Raw genomic sequence first — 23,441 nt, forward strand, 5'->3', positions numbered from 1 at the left:
AGGTATTTCAAAAGGGCACAATATGCTGCACTGCAGACCAAGGAAACTATTACATTTGTAATTTAGGTTTAAGTTTATTGTGCATTTGTTACGTTAGCCCTACCGCACAGCACCTTTTGCTCCTCACTGGGTCAGATCTGGATCCACTTTCCTTAATGAAAAGCCAGAGGAAGGTGGAGCGAGCAGTCTGATTGGTTAGACGGTGTAATAAACTGGCTTGATAGTTAGTCGGACAGAGGCAGAGAGGAAGTGCCTAAAGGTATTTGGTAGAATGTAAACAACAGCAGTTATTGGAAGGATTGTCATGATAGCTTCCACATTACACCGCTTGAGGAGTGTGTGTCTGTGTGTGTTTGTGTTACTCAGAAATCTGTTGCAATATCGAGACTCACTTATCATTTAGGTCAAAGGCTATTCCCATCAAGGTAAACTGTCAAAATAAGGTTAAGATTTGGTTTTTGGTTAAGGTTAGGTTTAAGGTTGTGGTTAAGGTTAGGATAAGTGTCCAGGGAATAAATGAAAGTCGATGAAATGTCCTCCTAAGTGACAAAAATAGATAATGTGTGCGTGTGCGTGTGTGTGTGTGTGTGCGTGTGCGTGTGTGTAAGGGAGTTAACATTTGCGTGCAGATATGCAAGCTGCCCTGCATTTGTGAGTAACCGTCCAGCCAGCATCAGTGCATTCATGTGTGTGTGTGTGTGTGTGTGTGTGTGTGTGTGTCTGGAGAGTTCTGGGTCACAATAACAGCTGGGGGCACAGTGCCTAGACAGTGAATTTTGATTGGTTGCCACATTCAGGTGGCTGTGTTCCTATTGGCTGGAATTTTACTACAGTATCCATAGTGATAGAGCTGTAAACAAAAACAAGTGTGGCATGTTTATGTGATTGTTTTTTGTGTTATTATTAGTATTTTTTAGTTAGTCCTTAGATTTGATGTCTGTTACTAGCATGCACATGTCTTTGTTTGTGTGTATGTTAGTATCAATGCATTATATGTCCATATTTACAAGCTCTATATGTGTGTACTATATGTTCTGCAAATGTGACTGTAAAATGGACAAAAACATTATTAACACACATTAATGGTTTTGTGTTTTAGGTACATGTTTTCCATGGCAAATGGTTTTCTGTATATGTGTATGTGTGCCCGTTTTCCAGACTGATTAGACTGTTAATCTTTGAGGGGTCCAGTAATTAGAGCGTGGGCGACAATCTCCTCCAACACACACACACACACACACACACACACACACACACACACACACACACACACACACACACACACACACACACACACACACACACACACACACACACACACACACACACACACACACACACACACACACACACACGCACACAAACACACACACACACACACACACACCCTCTCATCACTCCAAAACACACACCCCAGTAGACCTTCGCCCCCTAAATACTCTGACAAGGGATCAAGGAATCAAGAGGAGAAAAGCAAAACCATTACCAACACTAGTAAAATGGAACAAGGCATACAAAAAACAAGGCATTTATACATACAAAAGTGTGCTTCCGGTCCCAAAAATACTTTCTGTAACAGGGATTTAAGAGAAAAATGGGGAGAAAAGACAAATGAGTCCCACAAAGTGATTATACAAATTAATTTAAACTAGTGTTTGCGGCCCAAATTGTATTTTCTTAGACATTTTTTAATTTTCAAAAAGAAACTGATAATTTCAAATTAAACAATAAATACAAAGAGCTGAAATAATGAACTTTGAAAACAAAGTTTAAAAAGTTTAATTAACAGAAAAAAGATTATACCACAAAAAGAACAGCTGTACTTCTCTGCAAGTGACTCTATCCTTGTTTTTTCCCCATATATAAAGTAGTGAGAGTATATTTGCCAGCAAGTGAAGGACGGGGAAATACACAAGAGACTTTGCAGGTTGAACAGAACAGAATGTGCAGGGGTAGCACAGACAGATACATATTTAGACAGTTTACTGTGAGGCTATACAGTATGTATAACACACACACACACACACACACACACACACACACACACACACACACACACACACACACACACACACACACACACACACACACACACACACACACACACACACACACACACTACACCCTGACACACACAAAATCTAGTCACCCACATAACCAGACGTTCTGCTGCACCTTCCAGGATAACAAGATCTTGTTAGCAGTATGGCAACAGCTTGAGTGTTCCAAATGGCTCCATTATTACTGCCAGGGAAGGCTGGGCACAGAAATACACATCTACAGACAACCACACACACACACAAAGTTACACAGACAAACTGAGGAAGTCCAGTATATGCTAATGTATAACTTATCAATCGAAGCAGCTGTCCTTACAAACAGAGATTCTGTCTGTAGTTGATGGTAAACTGGATAGGATTACCTCTAAATAGAGACCATCCAACCAAAAAAAACTACAGAATAGTCGTTTCAGCATCAGCCCCCAAATGACATTTGTTTAATTTCAAGTGACAAATTCCTGCAGCAGCCTCTAGCAGAAGTTGGATATGGAATATGGAAAACATCAGACTTCAGCGACTTCAAACGAAGACCGCTGTCGGTTTCCAGTTTCAGACCAACAGACAACGTGGGTTACTTTTGAAAATGACTACGATTGTTCTGTAACCTCAAAGTTACAATCTCGAAGATCCTTTAACTAAGTACTTATTTTAACCCAAACCATGATGTTTCCCTAAAGCTAACCACACTTTAACCAGCATAATGTTACATCATAAAACAGATATGCAGCAGTAGTACAGCCTTTGTAACAGTTATGGAAAGTAAATGATGTCATCCTGCCGATGTGGTCATGTGACATCATTTGAACTTCAACAATGGCTACTTTCATGTTTTAATCTCAAGGACTGCATGCTCTTCTTTGGGTAGAGGAAATTGTACCACCCTTGGATTTACAATACCTTTTTTTATAATCTCTATTGTGAGAGAAAAAGAAAAATGTTTTGCTTTGTTCCTAAACTTTTTACATGTGACATAACTTTATTCACTCTTTTTATAAACAATAGTAATGTAATGAAATTGTGAACTGAATGTTGACGATGAATTACTAACTATTGTTTCTATTACAGCAACTGCAAACATAGACTTCATCTTAATGCTTTCCATGAAACTACTATAACAATGTTTTATGTTTTTTATTTTTGGTAATTAATTAATTTATTCACAAATCTCTCTCTGTGTTTGTGTCTCTCTCTTTTTCTCCTTAGGGATTTTGGGTGTGAACACTGACACTCTTGTTGTTTTAAAGTCCATCAGGTGGACTGTGTCAGGCAGAAAAAACACACACACACACACACACACACACACACACACACACGCACACGCACACACACACAAGAAATCCCAACAGGCTAGTGCCAGCAAGTGAGAAACACGACAACCACACGTGTTGTGTTAGTAACCTCAGCCCTCTGTGCATGTGTGTGTGTGTGTGTGTGTGTGTGTCTCAGGGGAACAGGGCTCAGGACTCAATTAAGGGGGCATGTGTGGAATGCTTTCAGGGGGAACGGGACAAGATGGCTGTGGGGCCGACACTATGCGCCCCTCTGTCTCACTCGCCCTTGATCTCAATTGGTCTCGCTTTGGCTGACCCATGGCAGCGTGAAGGGGAGCCATGTCAGACACACACACACACACACACACACACACACACACACACACACACACACACACACGCACACGCACACAAACACAAAGTGCCATGAAGGGGAGAGATGTCTCGCCTGGACAGTCTAAAGGGCTCTCAAGGGTCCTCTACTGTGTCTCTCGTCTCTTTCTCTCCCACACCAGGGAGATAAACGAGGCTTGGTCACCTAATGAAGCATGTTGAGTCCTCTATGAGTAGCTTGTAATACAGTTACTAATAGCCTTTGTAAAGGTGCAATCCTTCTAAAATCCTGTTCACTTTTGTTAAGTCTGTCCATCTGTGAGGGTCATTTACAGGGATAATGTCCCTCTTGTGAGTCTTGAATTCTCAAAATGTAGACTAGGTAGGTATGGTACTGATACTAGGTAAAGTATCTATATAACAATGTCACATACTGTACTGGGGCATCTTGGAGTCGGAAGGTTTAAGATGCTGAAAATCATAGCATTCCCTGTTCAAGTCTGACCTGAGACCTTTGTTGCATGTCATCCACAATTTCTTTTCCTTATTTTCTGTCAATTCACTACTGTCTGTCTATGTAATAGAAATAATGAAATAAATAATATTCTGCACACAGACTGTTTATCTGTGTCTGCTAGTTTCAATGCGTCATTATCTCTATGTTGAGTGAAATATCAAAACCCCAAATGCCTTCTTTCGGTTGCACCACTATTAAAAATCTAACATGCACTCCTGATTTGACACACATTTCCCGCATGATATACAGTTCAGTATAATTTAAAAAGGTAAACTCTGCCTGTGATTCCTACCCTGCTTCTATTACCTTGTCTGTATCAAAAGTAACATTATTTTATTAGAGCGAGTACAGGTGAAAAACATTGAACAACAACAGTAGCATCCACTTACCGGTTTTGAAGATTTCGTAGCGCAGCGAGAAGCCCGCCCCCTGGTGGGCGTAGTCTGATACGAACTTGATGTGGAGTGAGGGCCCTGACGATATGATTGGTGCAGGGGCGATGTTGCTGCAGTGCTTCCCCAGTAGGTCAGCCGTCTCTGAGTTCCCATCATGGATCTCTACGTAGTCATACCTGCAGAAGACAACACACAAATATCATTAAATACCTTCCCTCCTACATACATACATACATACATACATACATACATACATACATACATACATACATAAATAAATACACACATACAAATATATTGTGGTTAACAAAAATCTACTCTACGCTACTTATTACTATCCTGAGATTTGCAGCTTGTGGAAACAGTGAATGTAAATATCACTTTCAGTGAAATGCAAATCCACAGAGGCATTAATAACCTACAGTGCTAAATATCTACTATTGTACATGCTTGATGTACAGACATTTAATTAATGTACTGATGAGGTGGTTGTGGAAGATGGGAGACAAGACTTTCATTTGAGGAAGAGGATATTGTTAAAGCCTTCCAAGCTGCTCTGATGTTATTAGTTTCTTTTTTCTTCATTAGTTTTTTCATCTGGCAGGCATCACATCAGCTTTGGCTACAAAACGGAAGCAATGAGCAAATTGTTTGCATCTATCAGTGGCTAGAGGGACTTATTCTGAAAGCAGTTACTCTCAGCAGAAGCAGAGGTGTTTACAATTCAAATGAATGCAGCACGAGACATTGGCAGTTCACAGATGGTGGAGGAGGAAAAGAACCACCTGCATGAGGCAAAATAGAAAGAAAAACTTTTTTTTTTAAATTCCATAAGTGTACACTCAATAAGTGAGTGTGTAATGTGGGACTTAAAGGCAAAAAAAACATTATAGCGCCACCTAGTGGTCCACATGTGTAATTTTTGGTAGGTGTGGTCCATGACCCATTGTCTATCTACCCTGTAAATTTTAAGTTGTTCACGTTAGTGTAAGTAGTAAATTTAGACTTGGGTCCCATAGGCCACGCCCACTTTGACCCCTCAGTACCCCACTCTATGGTTGTCCTCAGGAGTGCCCCCAGATGGTACAACAAATTTTGTAAAAATCGGATGAGCGGTTCATGAGATATAAACTTTTTGTACTTGTAGCGCCCCCTAGTGACCAATTTTCGTAAAACGTGTGTGGGACCTCCAGAGGGTCACGGCAAACAATAATCTAAAGGATGGCGTTGATAGCATTTATTTTGGCCGAGATATGGCAAAGTTGGTGTTTTCATAGTTAGCTACACAAATTTGTTTGTGCGTAATATGCGCAATTTTTATCCTATAAAAATTATTTTTATTAACTTTTTGTCAAGCCCATCTGGAGATGATAACTGCCAAATTCATACCAATCGGTCGCACGGTCTAGGAGGAGTTTGAAAAAGTAGGTTTTAGAGAAATTGCGATTTTTCACGCATAAAAGTCTAGACGGAAATGGGCGTGGCCTATATCATGTGATTCAGTTGGATCCACGGAACTCGTGGATATATGTTTTTTAAATGTCTGGTGTACGGTGTGGGAGTTATAGGGCCAAACATGTTTATTCTGCTATAGCGCCACCTAGTGGTGGAAGTGGGTCAATTGTTGTGCCTGAGGTCCTTGCAGAGTTTTGGACCAGTCCTGAAAATGCCAACCGCCCACCATGTACGGTTTAGGCTGTAGTCAGAGTTTTAGGCGGAGAAGAATAATGAAGAAGATTAATCAGTAGAAAAACAAGAGGCTTCTACAGCCCTGCTGTGCAAACGGCATAGCTTTGCTACTGCCGGTTCTTGCAGACTCTAATAAAACTGATTCCCAAACTCAAGCTAATCTACGACGGAGCATTAGGGCCACATCAAAGGAAAAAAAATAAGGAAGAAGATCATTTTTTTAATTTATTTTGCATTTCAGATTAATTGCATTGCAGAATAAAGTCGAAATGTCGAGAATAAAGTCAACATGACGAGAATAAAGTTAGACTATACCATTTTGAGAATAATGTCGAAATGTCGAGATTAAAGTTGAATCACTTAATCACATTAGAGCGACTGTCCGCCATGCCAGCTGCCATGTAGGCAGCATCATAGATATGGGTTACATCCTTAGAGTGCCGCGCTCGCCTGAGCGCCACTCCTTCAGGATCAAACAAGTTGATCAATTGTCTTATTGTGTGTTGTGATACAACATATCCTCTCTGTATTGCCCGTAGGTGTAACCATCGATACCCTTGCATCTGTCCATTACAAGCTATTTCAGTTTGCAGGCCACCTCTTCCAAGTTTGTGTGGTTTCTCCTCCTGAAGAGACGCAATTTTCGGCACAATCTCTTCAAAGTCCTAATACTTATCACCATACTGTGTTTATGCGCTAAAAGAGAAAGAGTTCATGCATTTTGTAGAATACAATAGGTAAAGTTAGTAGTTTGGTTTATTCTCAAAAGTCCGACTTGATTCTTGAAATAGGCTATCAAGTTATTTCTCGACATTTCGACTTTATTCTCAAAAAAGTATTTCAACTTTATTCCCGTCATGTTGACTTTATTCTCGACATTTCGACTTTATTCTCAAAATGCAAAATAAATAAAACATCTTCCTCCTTCATTTTTTTCCCTTGATGTGGCCCTAATGCTCCGTCGTATTAATCTGACTCATTTTCTACTTATTTTATTTTCTACTTGAATTACAAGTTTCCATGCAATGTAATGCTTTCAGAAGAAATGATAGCCAAACATGTCTTGTGTTATGCAAGTATTGTGCAAGAAAGTAGATATAAACAAGAAAATGTGCCGCACGTGACTTTTCCTTTATGTTACACTCGTGTCAAAGTCAGATTGTGAGAGCTTTTTGAACTATAGATGCACCCTACAGCCTTTGATGCTAGAAAAGGATTATTGTGGAACAAATTACTCTAGTTTACATCTTTGCCCGGGTCTAATTCACATTTTCCACTTTTTACAGTGGATTTAGGTCACTTCAGTATTTCCCTGGTTCTTCTTTTCTTAGAAATATCTCAAATTTTTGCCAACTATTATAGAAGGACTGTACTGAAATATAGCCTAAATAAACATGTTGGTACTGAATGAAGAAAGAGATGGATTATAATGAACAAGGATGCATCAGTACACAAAGACTAAACATATGCTTATGGGAATATCAACAACTGACATTAAAGTGACAACTGTCCTGTCACATCACATCAAGTGCTGCAACTTGTTTATAGTTTTTCGTAGTATTCATGCACACAAAAAGCCAAGAAAGATTTAGGCCACATTCAAATCTGAATTTAATTTAAAATACAAACAGAAAGACAGGAAGGTTGCCTAGGACCATTTTTAGGAAAGGTTCTGACTTGAAATCTATTTTCATTCCCATTTCTTTCATGTGTTCTGACCACAAATGTCCCATCTCAGACCCACAGCAGGAGTGTTGCCTCTTTGTCTGGATACCAAAGACACACCTGCCTGGCTCTAAAATAGCTTCCTGGAAAGAAATTCCTTGAGCAACTTGACATCGAAATAAAGTTCGAGTTCAGAGAATTAAATTTCAATTAGGGTTTATCTTATAGCTGATAAGCTAAGATATCTTCATCCATCATATCGATCAGTTCTGACCGCAATGCCTCTAATTGCTCCAATATTGAGCTTTCTACGTTTCTCTAAAGTAATCAAATGAACATGCCTCGACCTCAAAGAACCCAAAGTATCTTGTCAGTTCCATACAGTTTAAGAGATAGGCTTAAACTACAACATTGATTTATTTTTATATAAATACAATGAACCAGCCACAGAAGGGCTCCCGGTGGCTCAAACTATGAAAGCAAGTTTCATGTACCATGGGAAGTCCGTGGTCAGAGGGGACTACCACACATGGTGGTTTGTTGCTACTGCTACATTTAAGATACACAAATATAAAAAGGGGTGTTAATCTTTTCACTATTTGTTAGCATACAGGTATGCAGACTATCATTCCTGAACCCAGGAGCCAAAACACACACACACACACACACACACACACACACACACACACACACACACACACACACACACACACACACTCTTTTGTGTCTATACACAATCTCTTTTGTGTCTATACACAATAAAGATCTTATCTGTTATGGTTTAGTGTCAGGGTAAATGTGTGTGTGTGTGTGTGTGTGTGTGTGTGTGTGTGTGTGTGTGTGTGTGTGTGTGTGTGTGCGTGTGTGTGCGTGCACGGGCCCGAGTGAGTGCGTATGTGCGTGTGTGTTTTCTGACAGGTGAGCAAGCTCCTGACATAAGGGTCATACACCTCCCACTCTCCCATCATGCCTTGTGTCTGCTTTGCGTGGAACTAACACCACAGTTATGACGCAAGCTGTCACTGCACATTGAGCATGTGTGTGTGCATCTGTGTGTGTGTTGTGTGTGTGCATGTGTGTGTACGTGTCGCAGTTCCCGTCATATTTTCCCAAGAGAACGCCTCATCCCAGTGACAGTTTCCTCCTCCTCTTTTGTGAAATGACAACTTTGTTTAACGGTTACTCGTATCCTGACAAGATCTCTTTTCCTTCCTTTTCCTGGCTCACTCTTTCACTAATTACTTTTCACTGTTTCACTTTTCAACGCTGTCTTTTTTTCCGATCATTCAGGCGTATAACCAGTGGCCAAGAGCCAATGCGTGGGTGAGACAGAGGAGGCAGAGATGGGGGGGACAAAGACGATATTAAAATTCGTGAATATTTGAATTTAAAATGACCCTTTATTAAAAATGCTGAGAGTGAAGATGAAGAATGAGATAGATAGATAGATACTGTAGAGACACCTACATTTTCAGGTTGTGCTCTGAAAAATGAACATGGGAAAATGGCAACATCTCTTCTTCATTATCGTATTCCTTTTGAAAACCAATACGATTGTGTATCACAGCTAACAACCCCTAGTGAGGGGTGGGACAGACAGCCCAGTTACTAAGTCTCAGCTGGTTAAATCCATTTTTTTCCCCTCCTGCTCTCCATCATTACCTTTACTAAACTTTATTAGAGCCAAATTGGGTAATAACAACAGCAGATGTACCGTGTGATTGGCTATGTTGACAGTAGAAGTGAGTGATCATAGAGTGGGATAGAGCCAGCAGAAAGTTCACTACTTAACTTTCAACGCATTCTCATGAACGGCTTTGTATGATAGGCTATTGTGCGAAAACGTATGCAAAAGCAGCTGACCGGTCATGTGACAGTTAAGGTTAGCGGTATGTATTACAGACTGTAATACATATATTATTTAAAGCACAGTGCTACTTACTTGTCATAGCCTCTGACTGACAGTGTCTGAGCAGCCTTAAATAATCATTTTCCAAAGCTCAGTTATCCTAATCCACACTAAAATGTAAGGCTGGCATTTTTCAGATTCATCTCGGCTGTCTAAAAAAGCTTTATTTTCAGGTGTGGCAAAACAATGAGAAAAAGATTTAAAATCTAGCCGACACAGTGTGGACGTAGTCAGAGAGAAAGAACATGACACTGCATTCACCCTGCCAACTCCTCCCCTCAGACAGACAGAGACAGGTGTCCCTCCATCCCTTTCTCCCTCCCTACAGCTCTGTGCCTGAAAGACATACACTGCTACTTCCAAGTCAGCACACACACACACACACACACACACACACACACACACACACACACACACACATACGCAAAAGACCTGCACAAACACGCAAACTTTCTGTCTCACACACAGACACACTGATGCACACACACAGAGAGCCTGTGGCCATGCACTCAGATGGATCTATGAAAGGGTTTGAGGTTTCCTCTAATCTGTCTCTGTGTAGGAGGTACACAGCTTCAACAAACTGTTTAATCCCATCATCTCTCCCAATGTATTTCACTGTAGCCAATCAGTGGTTTTCTGAGTCTTGCCATAGGAAATGACAAGAAGTCTGAATTTGTTTCTCCCACACTTTTCCCGAAATTCCCTCGTTAACAAAGAGTGTACAACATTTTTTCCCCTTGCTTACATGAAGGAAATTATGAAAAAACTAATGTTGGTTCCAATATGTGTACGGGAGGTTACAGTTGCAAAGAAGGACACACATTTGTTATGGATTGTAAGCACAGATTGAGGGAGTAGACTTAAAGCTGAATATAACAATTGAGCTTATGAGATATCCATGTGTGCTTGTGTGTGTGTGTGTGTGTGTGTGTTTTGGGGGCAGGAGTGTTTCATGAGCGAGAAAGCTCTCCAAAGCCTGTCTGACATGAACCAAAGAAAAGGTTTGGATGCAGATGCACTTCCTCCCCTCCTCCCTACTCCTCCTCCTCCCTTCTGCCTTGGTCTTAATTGCCTTTCACATGTTTTCACTTGCTCTCTCTCTCTCTCTCTCTCTCTCTCTCTCTCTCTCTCTTTAGGTCGGGAATTGTGTTCTTACACCTGCACATTTACATCAGGGGTGCCCTTAGCAGTAGACATAGCGTCTGCAGACACACACACACACACACACACACACACACACACACACACACACACACACACACACACACACACACACACGCACACACACACACACTAAAACGAGGTTGAAACAGGCCAGACTTGTAGTAATTTGTGTCATGTTGTAAAAAGAGAATGAAAGTCAGTCCACTGAAACATTACTGTCATAGACAATGAATTGGTCCAAATTTGTATTTCTAGTATGTGTTTCTTTTATTCTCTTTATTTGTTATATGTTTGTGTGGCAAACACAGGGAAGGTCTAAGCAAAATCATTATGAAGTGAACTGCAGTTCAAGAGACTTACTAGAATATGAAATTAATGTTTTGATACAAAATATTACAGTTTTATTGTTTCTAACAAATAGGGAAGATTTCCATTATTATGTTGTATTATTTTTTCAACTTTTCTATCTGCTCAAGCATATTTCTCTGAAAGAGAAGTTAAATCATGTGTGGCCCCAAACAAACATTCCTTAGAGGAACTGTAACATTAAATTATGACTCTACATACATACTCTTTCCTCCCCCAGTCATGGGAATGACGCAACGCAAAATGCACTGATTTTCGTTATTGCCCATTGTGATCATCCGTATCTGAATTATAGTAACATGTTTGCATGGACCAGTGGATAAGACAATGGGTGCCCTGCATCACTAAAAATGGGTGTTTTAATTTGGTGTGCATTAGTTCAGCGTAGAGCAAAAACAGGCATAGTCAGTCTGTCACTGGAGCAGTTAATAGAGAGTGAGGAAGATGACTGACTTCATTGTAATCAAGTAATAGGCCTATTACTGCAGACAGATGGACAGTGTGTGTGTGTGTGTGTGTGTGTGTGTGTGTGTGTGTGTGTGTGTGTGTGTGTGTGTGTGTGTGTGTGTGTGTGTGTGAGTGTGAGTGTAAGAGAGAGTGTGTGTCCAGCAGTACAGCACAACCAATCGATTCCCCATTATGGCTTTAACACACATTGATCAGGGTCAGTCCTTCAAAGAAACACACACACACACACACAAACACACACACACACACACACACACACACACACACACACACACACACACACACACACGTTCATTACAGTAACAGACATTGATCAGGCAGACCTTCAGGGCCGCAGGGAGTGTCTGTAAATTAGACTACTGATATTATCATCATTACCTGAGTGTGTGTGTGTGTGTGTGTGTGTGTGTGTGTGTGTTTGAGAGAGAGAGAGAGAGAGAGAGAGAGAGAGAGAGAGAGAGAGAGAGAGGGGATTTTCTGAAATCACCACCTTGGAGCTAAACAAATCTTCAAATTTCAGACATTTTTCTGTAACCCCGGTGTTCTGTCCTAAGTCACTCCCTTTTTGTTAAGTAGGGCCCATAGTATACACTCTCCGCTCTGCTAACAACCCAAGAATGCAGTACACCGTATTTTAGTAATGTGAAGGTTGCCGGTGTGCTACGCAAAATGTTGATTAGGCTCAGAGTCACAAATCTCAATTTACTGCTCACTATTTAGTAAACTATTGAGGGTCTAACAGACAGAAAGTGGCAAATGAGTAAATGGGCAAATGATTTTGGACCCAGCCCAGTGCTGTGTCTATATTCTGATAGACAAATTCTGATAGTCAAAACAAACACAGGACTTTCACTCAGGAGAACGGAGTTCGTGTCTCATGTGAAAGCAAAGGTCAGCTGTCGTTTAGAAATTAACAGAGTTTTACCTATGAGTTTTAAGGACCTTAGTTACGCAATGACGTCCATGCTGTCATGTTATTTCCTTATTTTGGTAGTCAATATCTACGGTGGCCCTGAAGTGCAAATCACAACAGCAAATAGAAAAACGCAACAGCAAATCATAAAACACAACGGCAAATAGGAAAACAGAACGGCAAATATGAAAACACGACAGCAAATAGGAAAACACAACAGCAAATAGGAAAACACTTCAACAAATCATAAAACACAACGGCAAATAGGAAAACACGACAGTAAATATGAAAACACGACAGCAAATAGGAAAACACGACAGCAAATATGAAAACACAACAGCATTAACTTCTACTGGAAAAGGTAGGGCCTATCTAGCAGAGGACGGAGCCTCCTGATTGGTCTGATTGTCTCTCTGTTGAAAGTAGGCGCTTTTCCGTGTTTTTCATCTCTCCTTCCTGTTAAAAGACAGACAGTCCGTCTGTCTTTTCAATATGACAGTTTTCATATTTGCTGTCGTGTTTTCCTGTTTTCTGTTGTGTTTTCCTATTTGCTGTCGTGTTTTCATATTTGCTGTCGTGTTTTCCTATTTGCCGTTGTGTTTTATGATTTCTTTTAGCGTTTTCGTATTTGCTGTCGTGTTTTCCTATTTGCCGTTGTGTTTTCCTATTTGCCGTTGTGTTTTATGATTTGCTGTTGCATTTTTCTATTTGCTGTTGTGATTTGCACTTCAGGGCCACCGTAAATACCTGATGTTTTACTAACCCTGAGTTCCGTTACTATGTTTCAACAGCATGATGCCTCTCCTTGCAACAAATGAGGCAATGCGATCACAACTGTAGGAGGAAAAAACATGGTTCGCATCCATATTTAGGCATCTATGTAATCTGTCTAAAAGTTTGATTTTGATTTATCATAAACCTAAACTGTTTGTACCATCTGGGTCCCAAGGTGTTCTCTTCCCTCCTCTCTGTGTAGCTTTCTAATAACATTGTGTTTCAGCTTAGTACTGGGATGCTTGTCTGGACGCATGGCTCTCCTGCTGGTATAGTCACTGTGATGTTAATTCAAACATGCAGGCAGCTGCTAAATGCCCACAGCTGGTAACTGAACATCCACTGTCACACCAAATGTTGTTCGACTCTTTTAATCTGTCTGTATATAAAGTCTCTTAACCCCCCCCCCCCCCCCCTTCCCAACTTTCTCTTTTTGCCCTTATGCCCTAAGGACATTGTCGGATCACATCACTCTACCTTTTGCTCTTCTCTTAGTCATGTCACCAGGACTTCTGCCTGCCTGTAAGGTGTGTCTGTATGTGTGCATTCAAATATTCCAAGATTTCTATCACAATGCATGTGCAGTATGTTTTACAAGCTTCATAGTAAAACAGTTGGTTAAGATTTCACTTGATACTTGTGCAAAGGTGCATTACTGAGAGAAGAGGAGAGGAAAGAGGAGGATAGAAAATTGACCCAGCATGAAGTTAAATGATTGATTGAGGCGGAGTACAAAGACAAGGTCTAAATCATTAGTGAAACCATTATCGTTGACTGCAGCTTCTCTGTCATATAAATCACTTCTTAACTTATTGCTTTACTCCACATTTATTGTGTGAGCCACATAACCGTGAAACTGCCTACGTGCCTGTCTGCATGTTGTGCCTTTTAACTGTATATGAGTTTTTTGAGGGCCCAAAAAAATGCTTGCACCTCTGTGTGTATTTGTATTTGTCTCATGTTTATGCAAGTGTATGTGATCCTTATATGTACTATATGTGTGTGTGTGTGTGTGTGTGTGTGTGTGTGTGTGTGTGTGTGTGTGTGTGTTTTCTCTCATATCAATATTACAGACAGCATCTGACTTGGGTGTGATATGAGGTAAAGGAAGACTGGAGAGGGCGGAGAACGAGAAGAGGATGAGAATAAGAGACAGACATATAGAAAGGGGATTTAAGTGATGGATTGACAGGGGCTGGAGTATAAAAGAGGATGAAGACAGATATAGGCTGAGGAAAGGAAAGTCTATAAATGATAAAGAGAGAAGAGACAAGGGGAGAAGGAGGGAGATGAGAAAATAAGAGAGGAAAGGAGACAGAGAGTGTGGCATTTGGATCTCTGCCTGTGTTTTCTCATATGCGATGCTGAATAATGATTTGGCCTATAAAAGATTGGCACACTGCGGAAGGATGAAGGTGAGGAGATGCGAAGGAGGGAAGGGAAGAAATAGGGGGAGACATTAGATGGAAGGAGAGGTTGAATAAGAGGACGACAGGAGGAGAGGAGAGGCGATAGAGAAAGAGGCATGCAGGGAGGCGGAGGGAAAAGGAGGTGGGACAGAGGAAGGCACAAGAGCAGATGAAAGATGATAGATGGGGTCCATTGGGCAGTGGTGAGGGGGCGGGAGAGGTGAGGAAGGGTGAGATGAATGTAGGGGAGAGGAGAGGGAGGGAGAGAGAGAGGTAGCTGTCAGGATGATTTGAGCCTTCCCTCAACGGACCCTGACACTGCACTTTTCTCTAAGCAGCTGTGTGTGTGTGTGTGTGTGTGTGTGTGTGTGTGTGTGTGTGTGTGTGTGTGTGTGTGTGTGTGTGTGTGTGTGTGTGTTCTTTCCAAACACTCCAAATAGAGATATTGCTTTCTCAGACAGGGCAGTGCAGTGAGCTAAGAGGAAAATTTGAAGCAGACAACAAACCGCTGTTGCAAAAGGCTGCATACTGCACACTTTAAAAATGATTTTGTAGCAGTTCTTTGACCTCAACTATGTTGCCAGTTGCCACATGGACAAGATGATTTTGCATCATAAATATTCATCATTTAAAAGTAGGGCTTTTCTCTCCAATAAAATCCAAGAGGAGATGTTGCTTGTAGAGACCTGAGTTTAAAATGTTGATGACTTACTGCCATTTGCAGGGTTAAAGCAATAGTTTGACATTTTGGGTAATACACTTATTTGCTTTCCTGCCAAGGGTTAGAGGAGACGATCGATACCATGACAGTGGTATCAATCTTCTCATCTAACTCTTGAAAAAAAAAGAAGCAAATAAATGTATTTCCCAAAATGTCAAACTTTTCCTTCAAGTTGCTGACTAAGCCTTATGCTTACAGTGATAGAGTGAACGTGAGGGTTGAAAATAACTGCAGAAAGAATTGTTGAAGTGAGAGACTTTACAGTGGAAACACTACACTCTCTGACGTAGTTCTCCTCAGAGCACACTGAAGTTAGAGGCTAAGATGTGTTAACTAAAAAAAGTCATGCCAAACATAAGGCTTTTTCAGATTAAATAAAAGACATTTCTTTGACAGTTGCACACCTGAGAACTTTCATCAACTGAAACTGCCCTGACAGACACAGTCTCCTCTGTTTGTGTACCAGTCTTTCTAACTATGTCTCCTAAAAAATATGTTCCCATACAACTAAACAGCATTCTCAATTATGTTTTGAGGGAAACATATTTTCTTCTGGGTTACATTTGTTTTAACACGTCCTCGTACCAGCGACATCAGTTTAAACAGGTGGTGAACATGAATTAAAACAACTTGGTTAGGTTTAGGAAAATATCTTGGTTTGGATTAAAATAAGTAGCCTAAGTTTGTTATGTATATCTTAAATTACATATGTAAGTTAAGGTTACATAGGCGTAACCTAAATTAAGTAGGTAAATTAGGTAAATCATGTGCATAAATTAAAATTACTTTTAACAGCAGTCTCCTGGGTGAAAGTCCCTGTGTTTGTTTGACACATCCATTCACCCCAACCTCCTCCCTATGCAGACTTTGATTAGAAACGTATTTGTGATACGACAAAAAAAAAAAATCCTAATCTGGGACACATTTCCCTCGAAACATAACTGAGAATGCAGTTTAGCTGTATGAGAAAGTCTGTTTTTAGGAAACAGGGCTGGTCCATCATGTACGTTTTGATCTACTCAGCCCTGAAACACACAAAGTACAGATGCAGCTGTTGGGTGATAACTGAAACCTGCCACCAGTGATGGACTAATGTGGTAACATAGTGTCTGTCATGTGAAGGGAAATGGTAAGTCATGGTGAGTCATGATTGGCCATGGCTATACTGATCTTAGCGGTGGGTACAAGTGTTCTTTTCATCTCCCTCATTTCCTCCAGCTGTCTCATGTGGCACTTAAATTGCTACTGTATATGAATCTCAATGAAAACATCTCTCTCTCTGTCCGACCAACTCTCCATCGATTTTGCCTGCAGAGCCAGCCGAGTGCTTGACAAAATGTGATGCCTTACAGATAACAGATTACCACCTTAAATTGCAATCAGGACCATAATAGATTAGATTGCTTCAACGTAGTGAGATAATAAAACAAGCCTTGTCTGACCGGGGCATGCAGATTCAAAACAGAGCTGTTTGTGCAAGTGTGTGTTAATACATGTTTTTGTGAGGCACAGATGATTACTTTTTATTTTTATGCGATAAACAGATACACAGAGAAACCATATTGCCTGTTCATAATGTAGTTTTTTTCTACAAACACAGATGACTCTCAACAAGAAAAGTGTGTGTGTGTGTGTGTGTGTGTGTGTGTGTGTTTGTGTGTGTGTGTGTGTGTGTGTGTGTATTCTCCTCTCCGTAAACTGAGGATTAACAGCAGTTTTCTGTTTCTCAAAGCTGTAGTTTAGAAGCATAAGAAAATATGAATATGGATAATGTTCGTATGACCTTATTCAATGAATCTGATAATTTGAGAAAAAATGTTAAATACAAAGTTAGAGACAGACAGAAAAAGCTGGGCAAATGAGACGTTAAGACATCCAGAAATGGAGACAGAGACATGACAGAGACACTGGTATGTGTGTGTCAGGGTTGTTGCTGACAATCACTGGGTGACCACGTACGTCTACCCCCCACAGACTTACACACACACCCTCTGCTTCTTCTCCTTGGTCTCTTTGCCCTCTGAACCTAACAACTCAATTTCAGCCTACCTCTGCACACACACACACACAAACACACACACACACACACACACACACACACACACACACACACACACACAAAAACAGACATACACTCCAGGCGCTGGGCCCGTGTAGACTTAAATAGCTCTGCGCTGTAGGACAGCCTATTTCAACTTGAGATGTTACTACCAACACTGCAAATATCTCACTCTTACTGACATGTTTTAACAATTACTTCTCGAAAAGTGTAACTTGAAACAAAGTGAAACCAAGAAAATGTTTAGACACATACCAAAAGTCTAAGAACAACTACAAATACACACACACACACTTTATGTGTATAGCATAATAAATAAATCAGAGCCTGTTGTTTCTAGCAGTTCAAGCTGATTTCCTCCTGGGAAACTACTGGACTTTAAATGGATGTAAGAAATTGAAGGAGGAAAGAGGAGCAGAGGGAGTGGAGGGGAGTTGGGAAAACAGAAAGATGGAGAGGGAAAGAGAGGGGTAGACAGAAAGAGAGAGAGAGAGAGAGAGAGAGAGAGAGAGAGAGAGAGAGAGAGAGAGAGAGAGAATATATTACTGTTAAAATGATTCTGTAGAAAACTGAAAAGGACAGGGAGACAGAGAAGTATGTTTTTCATTTCCACAGCACAGTGCGAAAGTGAAGCAAAACAGAGCGGAGCACAGCGGCACTTTCAACCTTTCAACAAACAGCCAGCCGGTGAAATATTGATGCTCCAATTCCAACAAAGAAATGTCTGAATGATTTTGGTACATCTGAGTGGGGAAATTCACCTATCTATAATTGATACGGCAGAAATGTTAATAACTGGAGGGGAAAGGACCGGAACAGAGAAATAACGGGAGAGGGGGGAAAAGTGTGTGTGTGTGTGTTATTGCCCTCTTGCCTGTGTCAGTGGGTTTGTGGCCCTCTAGTTCCCATTAGATTCCTGAGAGCCAGTGGTCTCTCCTCTACTGTGTGTAGGATGCATTCAAACATGACATGATGGTCCCACGAAGACGAGGGAAGGCCAGTCGTTTCATTTACAGTAAGGCAAATGACAGACGACTTCACAAGTTATCTGTGGATAGGGGATTTCTTTTTTGATTTCCTAAAATTTCTCTCAGCTTTTAAAATGTGCTTAGCCCAATGAGACATTGTACTATAAGTAAATTTGGCTCTTTCGATAAAGATGACTTTACTTAATTAAAAAATAGCATGATTCTCTTAAATGTAAAAAAAAATTTAGGGCTGTCAAATGATACATTTTTTTGTCAGGGTTGTTGCTGACAATCACTGGGTAACCATGTACGTCTACCCCCCACACTACAGCAATTCTTACCAGTGTATCTTGATTGGGAATCAAATGAATGCAAAGAAAGTTGACTTTATGAACTTGATTTGTATTTGTTTATTATTTCACCCGTTTCGCAAGAGCTGTAGTCATTTTTTTTGGATTTGGTTTCATCCGCAGGTCGGCAACTAGCACGCTCCGAAATAGTGCTTTGCCTGAGCCCGCTAGCATCAACCTGAGTCACGTTAACTGTACTACTATGCTTAGCTCCGTAGGTGGTAGCTCAAGCTTGACGTGTTTTGGTGATATTTTAATTCGGCTTTACACAATGTGCATATGGCTTTCGACTTGTCTATGAGCCGTCCAGGAGTTTAGGAAAATAAAAAGTGCCATTCAGGATTGTGTTGCTGCTGTCTTTCTCCATCATGCCTGCAGCCTGCAGCAGCAGGATGTGTTACGAGGAAGTGGAAGCTTGATGATAAGTAACGGTGCTGCAAAGGGTCAAAATAGTAGCCTAGCCCCAAGAGGCCGTAGATTCTAGTGATTTTAGAACAACTAAGGGGCGTTGTTAGTGTAAAATAAATTAATAAATGGCAGCATGTGATTAAAAAAAATTAACGCGTTATGCTCGGCCCTTAATCGCATCGCGATTAACGCGTTAATGCTGACAGCCCTAATTTTTTTGCTCCATGCCTTCTTATCCCGTTTGTTGTCTCTTTTCTATATTGCTCTTTAAAGTACCTTGTAAACTATACAAATTGATTTTACTATTATTAAGATTTTTGTTATTTAAACGTCTTGCTTGTCTATCACACTTTCAGGTAGCTTACATGTGATTCACTGCTTTACCAGTCTCATACCTCTCTTCCAGCATTTTAACACGTTTTCCCAGCATGCCTGTTTGTTTGTCTTGATCTCTGTGTGCCGAATTTTCATTTCATGCTGCAGACCTGCCTGCCTGTCTTCCAGTCTTACCATGCAACCAAAGCCAAACAGCCAAAAACAATGATGGACACCAAATCCTCTAATTTGTGTTAAATCTTCCGATGTGTGAAAACCATCCTGGAACAGTAAATGTGTTGTAATTAGACTTTGATAATTAGAGACAGGGGACTGAGGGAGGTCCCAAAGTGAATATTATGGGATAGCTGAAGCCAGAGAAACAGAAGGAGAGTGGGCTGAAGTTCACCAAATACACCAACACCAAATACACCAACACCAAATACACCAACTCTCACACAGAGACAGGCTGGTGGAGGCAGAAACTCCAAAGAGACAGTAAGAGAAAAATGTTTATTTACTGTAATCAAAACTCTCCTTGTGTCCCATCCTTCCTCTCAAGTTATCTCTTCCCATTTCTTAACTTACTCTATTTAACTCTTTTCCTACAAATCCCTTTGTTTGCCACCCATCCCATGACTTTAAAATCCATCCATCCATCCATCCATCCATCCACCGATCCATCCATCCATCCATCCATCCATCCATTCATCCATCCATCCATCCATCATGTCTTTACCTGCAGTCCAGTTTCTCAATCTCAAAGTGTGGGTTGAAGTTAAGGACGATGCGTTGTGAGGGCTCGGGGGCTGTGATGACCCAGCGACAGTTCTGGTGAGGTGGGTACTCCAGTGGGTAGCCAGGGGTGGTGATGTAGCCGGCATCGCTGGCATCTAAATAGCCACCGCATGGCTCAGAAGCTGGATGGGGAGAGAGAGATAGAAAGGGAAATCATCATACATGCAAGTTAGGAAAAGTCAAGTGGATGCAGAAACATGTTTATTTTCTGTGGCTTTCATCCACTAAATCATGTTGTGTAATATATGGAAATCTGCCTGTGCAAGTAATAAATGCTTTGATAAAATCATTGAGTATATTTAATATTTTCCCATAGGTTAATACATTAGTTCACACATTGGACAAAGGTAATTGATTAGTGTTTCCCAATGTGATAAAATAGCTAAGAGAAAAGAATGGGAGAATAAAAAGGCAGACTTTTGAGGGAACTATAGGATGAAAGCTGAATGAATAAGTTAATGTTCAATAACAACATGCAACTACAATAACGTCCATCACAGCAGTGGATGTAAGTGTAGAGTACCATCAAGGTCATCGTTGTTTGCTTATCATGACTGACTCGTTTAAATGCTTTTTTTTATTATTGCATATTTGTTGATTAAGCATGATTTCACACTGGGGAAAGGCTTGAAAACTGATAAAATGCAGATAAGAGTTGTGTTTGCAGAGACAGGATATGAGACACAAAGATGTGTGTGTCTATGTGTCTATGTGTCAAAGTGCAACTCAGCATCACAACATACAAAGACTCCATTCTGACCCATGAAGACCGACACACCGACACACTGACACACACACACAGTGAAGGAGCCCTCCAGATGCCACAGTTACTGTCACAGAGCGGATCCACTTGTCAGCAGTCATACGTCTGCATCGTGTCATAAACAATGTCACTCATTCACTGCCGCAAATGCACCCTGACACAGATGGGGTAACTCATATATCTGTGACACCCGACGGCATAACACACACAACTGTACTGTTTTACATCTATGGCATCTATTGTACACCATGCTGCCTGCCCTGTTTTGATGGACTGTGCAGACTTTCTACATGAGCTGAACTTCTTCACTGTTTAACATCTGCAAAACTTAAGTTAAACCATCATGGTGGATATACTGAGTACCCTCTTTGTTAAGTCTAAGCACTTCCAATATAATGGCACAGTATGAGCCACCATCTGCCACAAGAGACTCAAAAACCAAGGTTGATTGTTCATTTGACATCCACCAAATAACACTGCACCAATCTAATGCAAGTATAAAATATAAAGTATTGATATTATGACTTTTGGTGCTTGCAGACAAATGACTTAATTTAGACATATCGTAAGAGTAGTCTTGGTTCGGGGGGCTTTGTGTTTGTTATATCATTTGACCATTACTTTGAAAGAACTACTTTACCCAATGAATTATTTATGCACAAAACTGTGATTACACTGTTCATTTGGACCAAAGCAGATGAATTTCAACAAATATTTCAGGCAAAATACAGGCCACGATGTACGAGGTTATGCTAATAAAAAAAACAGCATCTGTGAATGTCGGCTGCTCGCTTGGAAGAATTTGGCCGGTTAGCAACCCCTTAGATAATTTCCTGTTTATGAGAGAAAAAACAAACTCACAACCAAGCTCCTGATGGTCTATTTTATTGTTTTAATCAGGGCTCCATTTCCCTGAAGAAACCTGCGTCATTAAAAAAAACAAAAGAAAAACAAAGAAAAATCTGTACATTTGTGTGAAGAAGTGTTACTTCTTGGTCTGTGCCACTGTCTAGTCCGCTGTGCTGTGACGTTATTTATTGCCACTGTGCTGAGTGCAGTGACATAGCCAAGTCAAACTACTCAGCAGAACACAACATATTTTAACACTATAAATAGACTGGCTACTGTAAACCTACTCTGAGAGAAGTCACAGATGCAAACATTAACACACACACACGCACAGCATAAACACTTTATCAGACACCACCTTCGAAACAAATTCAAATGGAAAGAGAAAAACAAATATGCAGCATCAAAAATCTCCCTTTTTTTAAATCATGGCAGCAAATGTGCATACACACGGACTGACAAATATACACTTCAGAGTCAGCAAGGGAGGATGAAAGTGGAGGTCAGATCTCAGCACACAGTACACAAAGTGATGGACATTTTGGCATCTATATCTGGTGTCTACCTCACACCGCCTGCAAGCAATTAATGATCACCCGTCTCTATCTCTCTCTATCACTCTGCCTCTGTCTGTCTCTCCCTCCGCCGTCATGCTGTGAGCCAACTAGTCATGTCTATCTCCTCTCCTATCTGTTTCCAATCTCCCTGGTGACATACAGTAATACAGGAGTAGAGTTACAAGGCCAATGTAATCCAGACAGATGCATTTCATCTCAGCACCACCTGGATTAGTGTTTAACCACTCTGGAATCTCACAGCAGCATCAGCCAAACACCACTTTTAGCACACGGCGTAGCTAACTGTCTCTAGTGAAAAAAATCTGAGATACGCTGAGGGGAAGCATGGGGGAAACATCTAGGGTTGTTAGAAAAATGTAACTGATTACTGTAATAACCCATTGCTTGGGACTCATAATGCATACTTAGTTGCTATTAGTTAGTTAGTTGGGATAGGTCTTAAAATGAGAAGAGTATAAATGTGTTTTCATTAGATTCAGTCCCTGGTTGAAACTCTGAAAGAGACAGTGATGGACTACTTTACTTTTTACTTTGCCTTAGCCTTCAACCTACTTCCGGCCTCCTTAACCAGCCAGTGGATACACAGTGGGGGGTAGACACAATAACACAAACACCTGTACAATCTAAGTCAGTCGAGTACAATAAAACATACCTTTGTGAAGCTTGTTTTAAGATTTTGCTGAAGATTTACACATT

The 23,441-nt window shown here is 40.6% G+C and overlaps 1 protein-coding gene across 3 annotated transcripts in view; it reads right to left on the bottom strand.

Moving 5' to 3' along the window:
* LOC144526082 (neuropilin-2-like) overlaps positions 1-23,441 on the bottom strand; it is a 106,498-nt gene that overhangs the window by 70,632 nt on the left and 12,425 nt on the right. For all 3 annotated transcript variants that reach the window (XM_078263291.1, XM_078263288.1, XM_078263290.1), the window contains exons 2-3: positions 20,497-20,677; positions 4,571-4,752 (exon numbers count right to left, since the gene is read on the bottom strand). In XM_078263291.1, coding sequence (XP_078119417.1) covers positions 4,571-4,752; positions 20,497-20,677 — 363 coding nt within the window. The remainder of the gene's footprint in view (positions 1-4,570; positions 4,753-20,496; positions 20,678-23,441) is intronic.

The sequence above is a fragment of the Sander vitreus genome, chromosome 11, assembly GCF_031162955.1.
Source record: "Sander vitreus isolate 19-12246 chromosome 11, sanVit1, whole genome shotgun sequence".
NCBI classification, from domain to species: domain Eukaryota; kingdom Metazoa; phylum Chordata; class Actinopteri; order Perciformes; family Percidae; genus Sander; species Sander vitreus.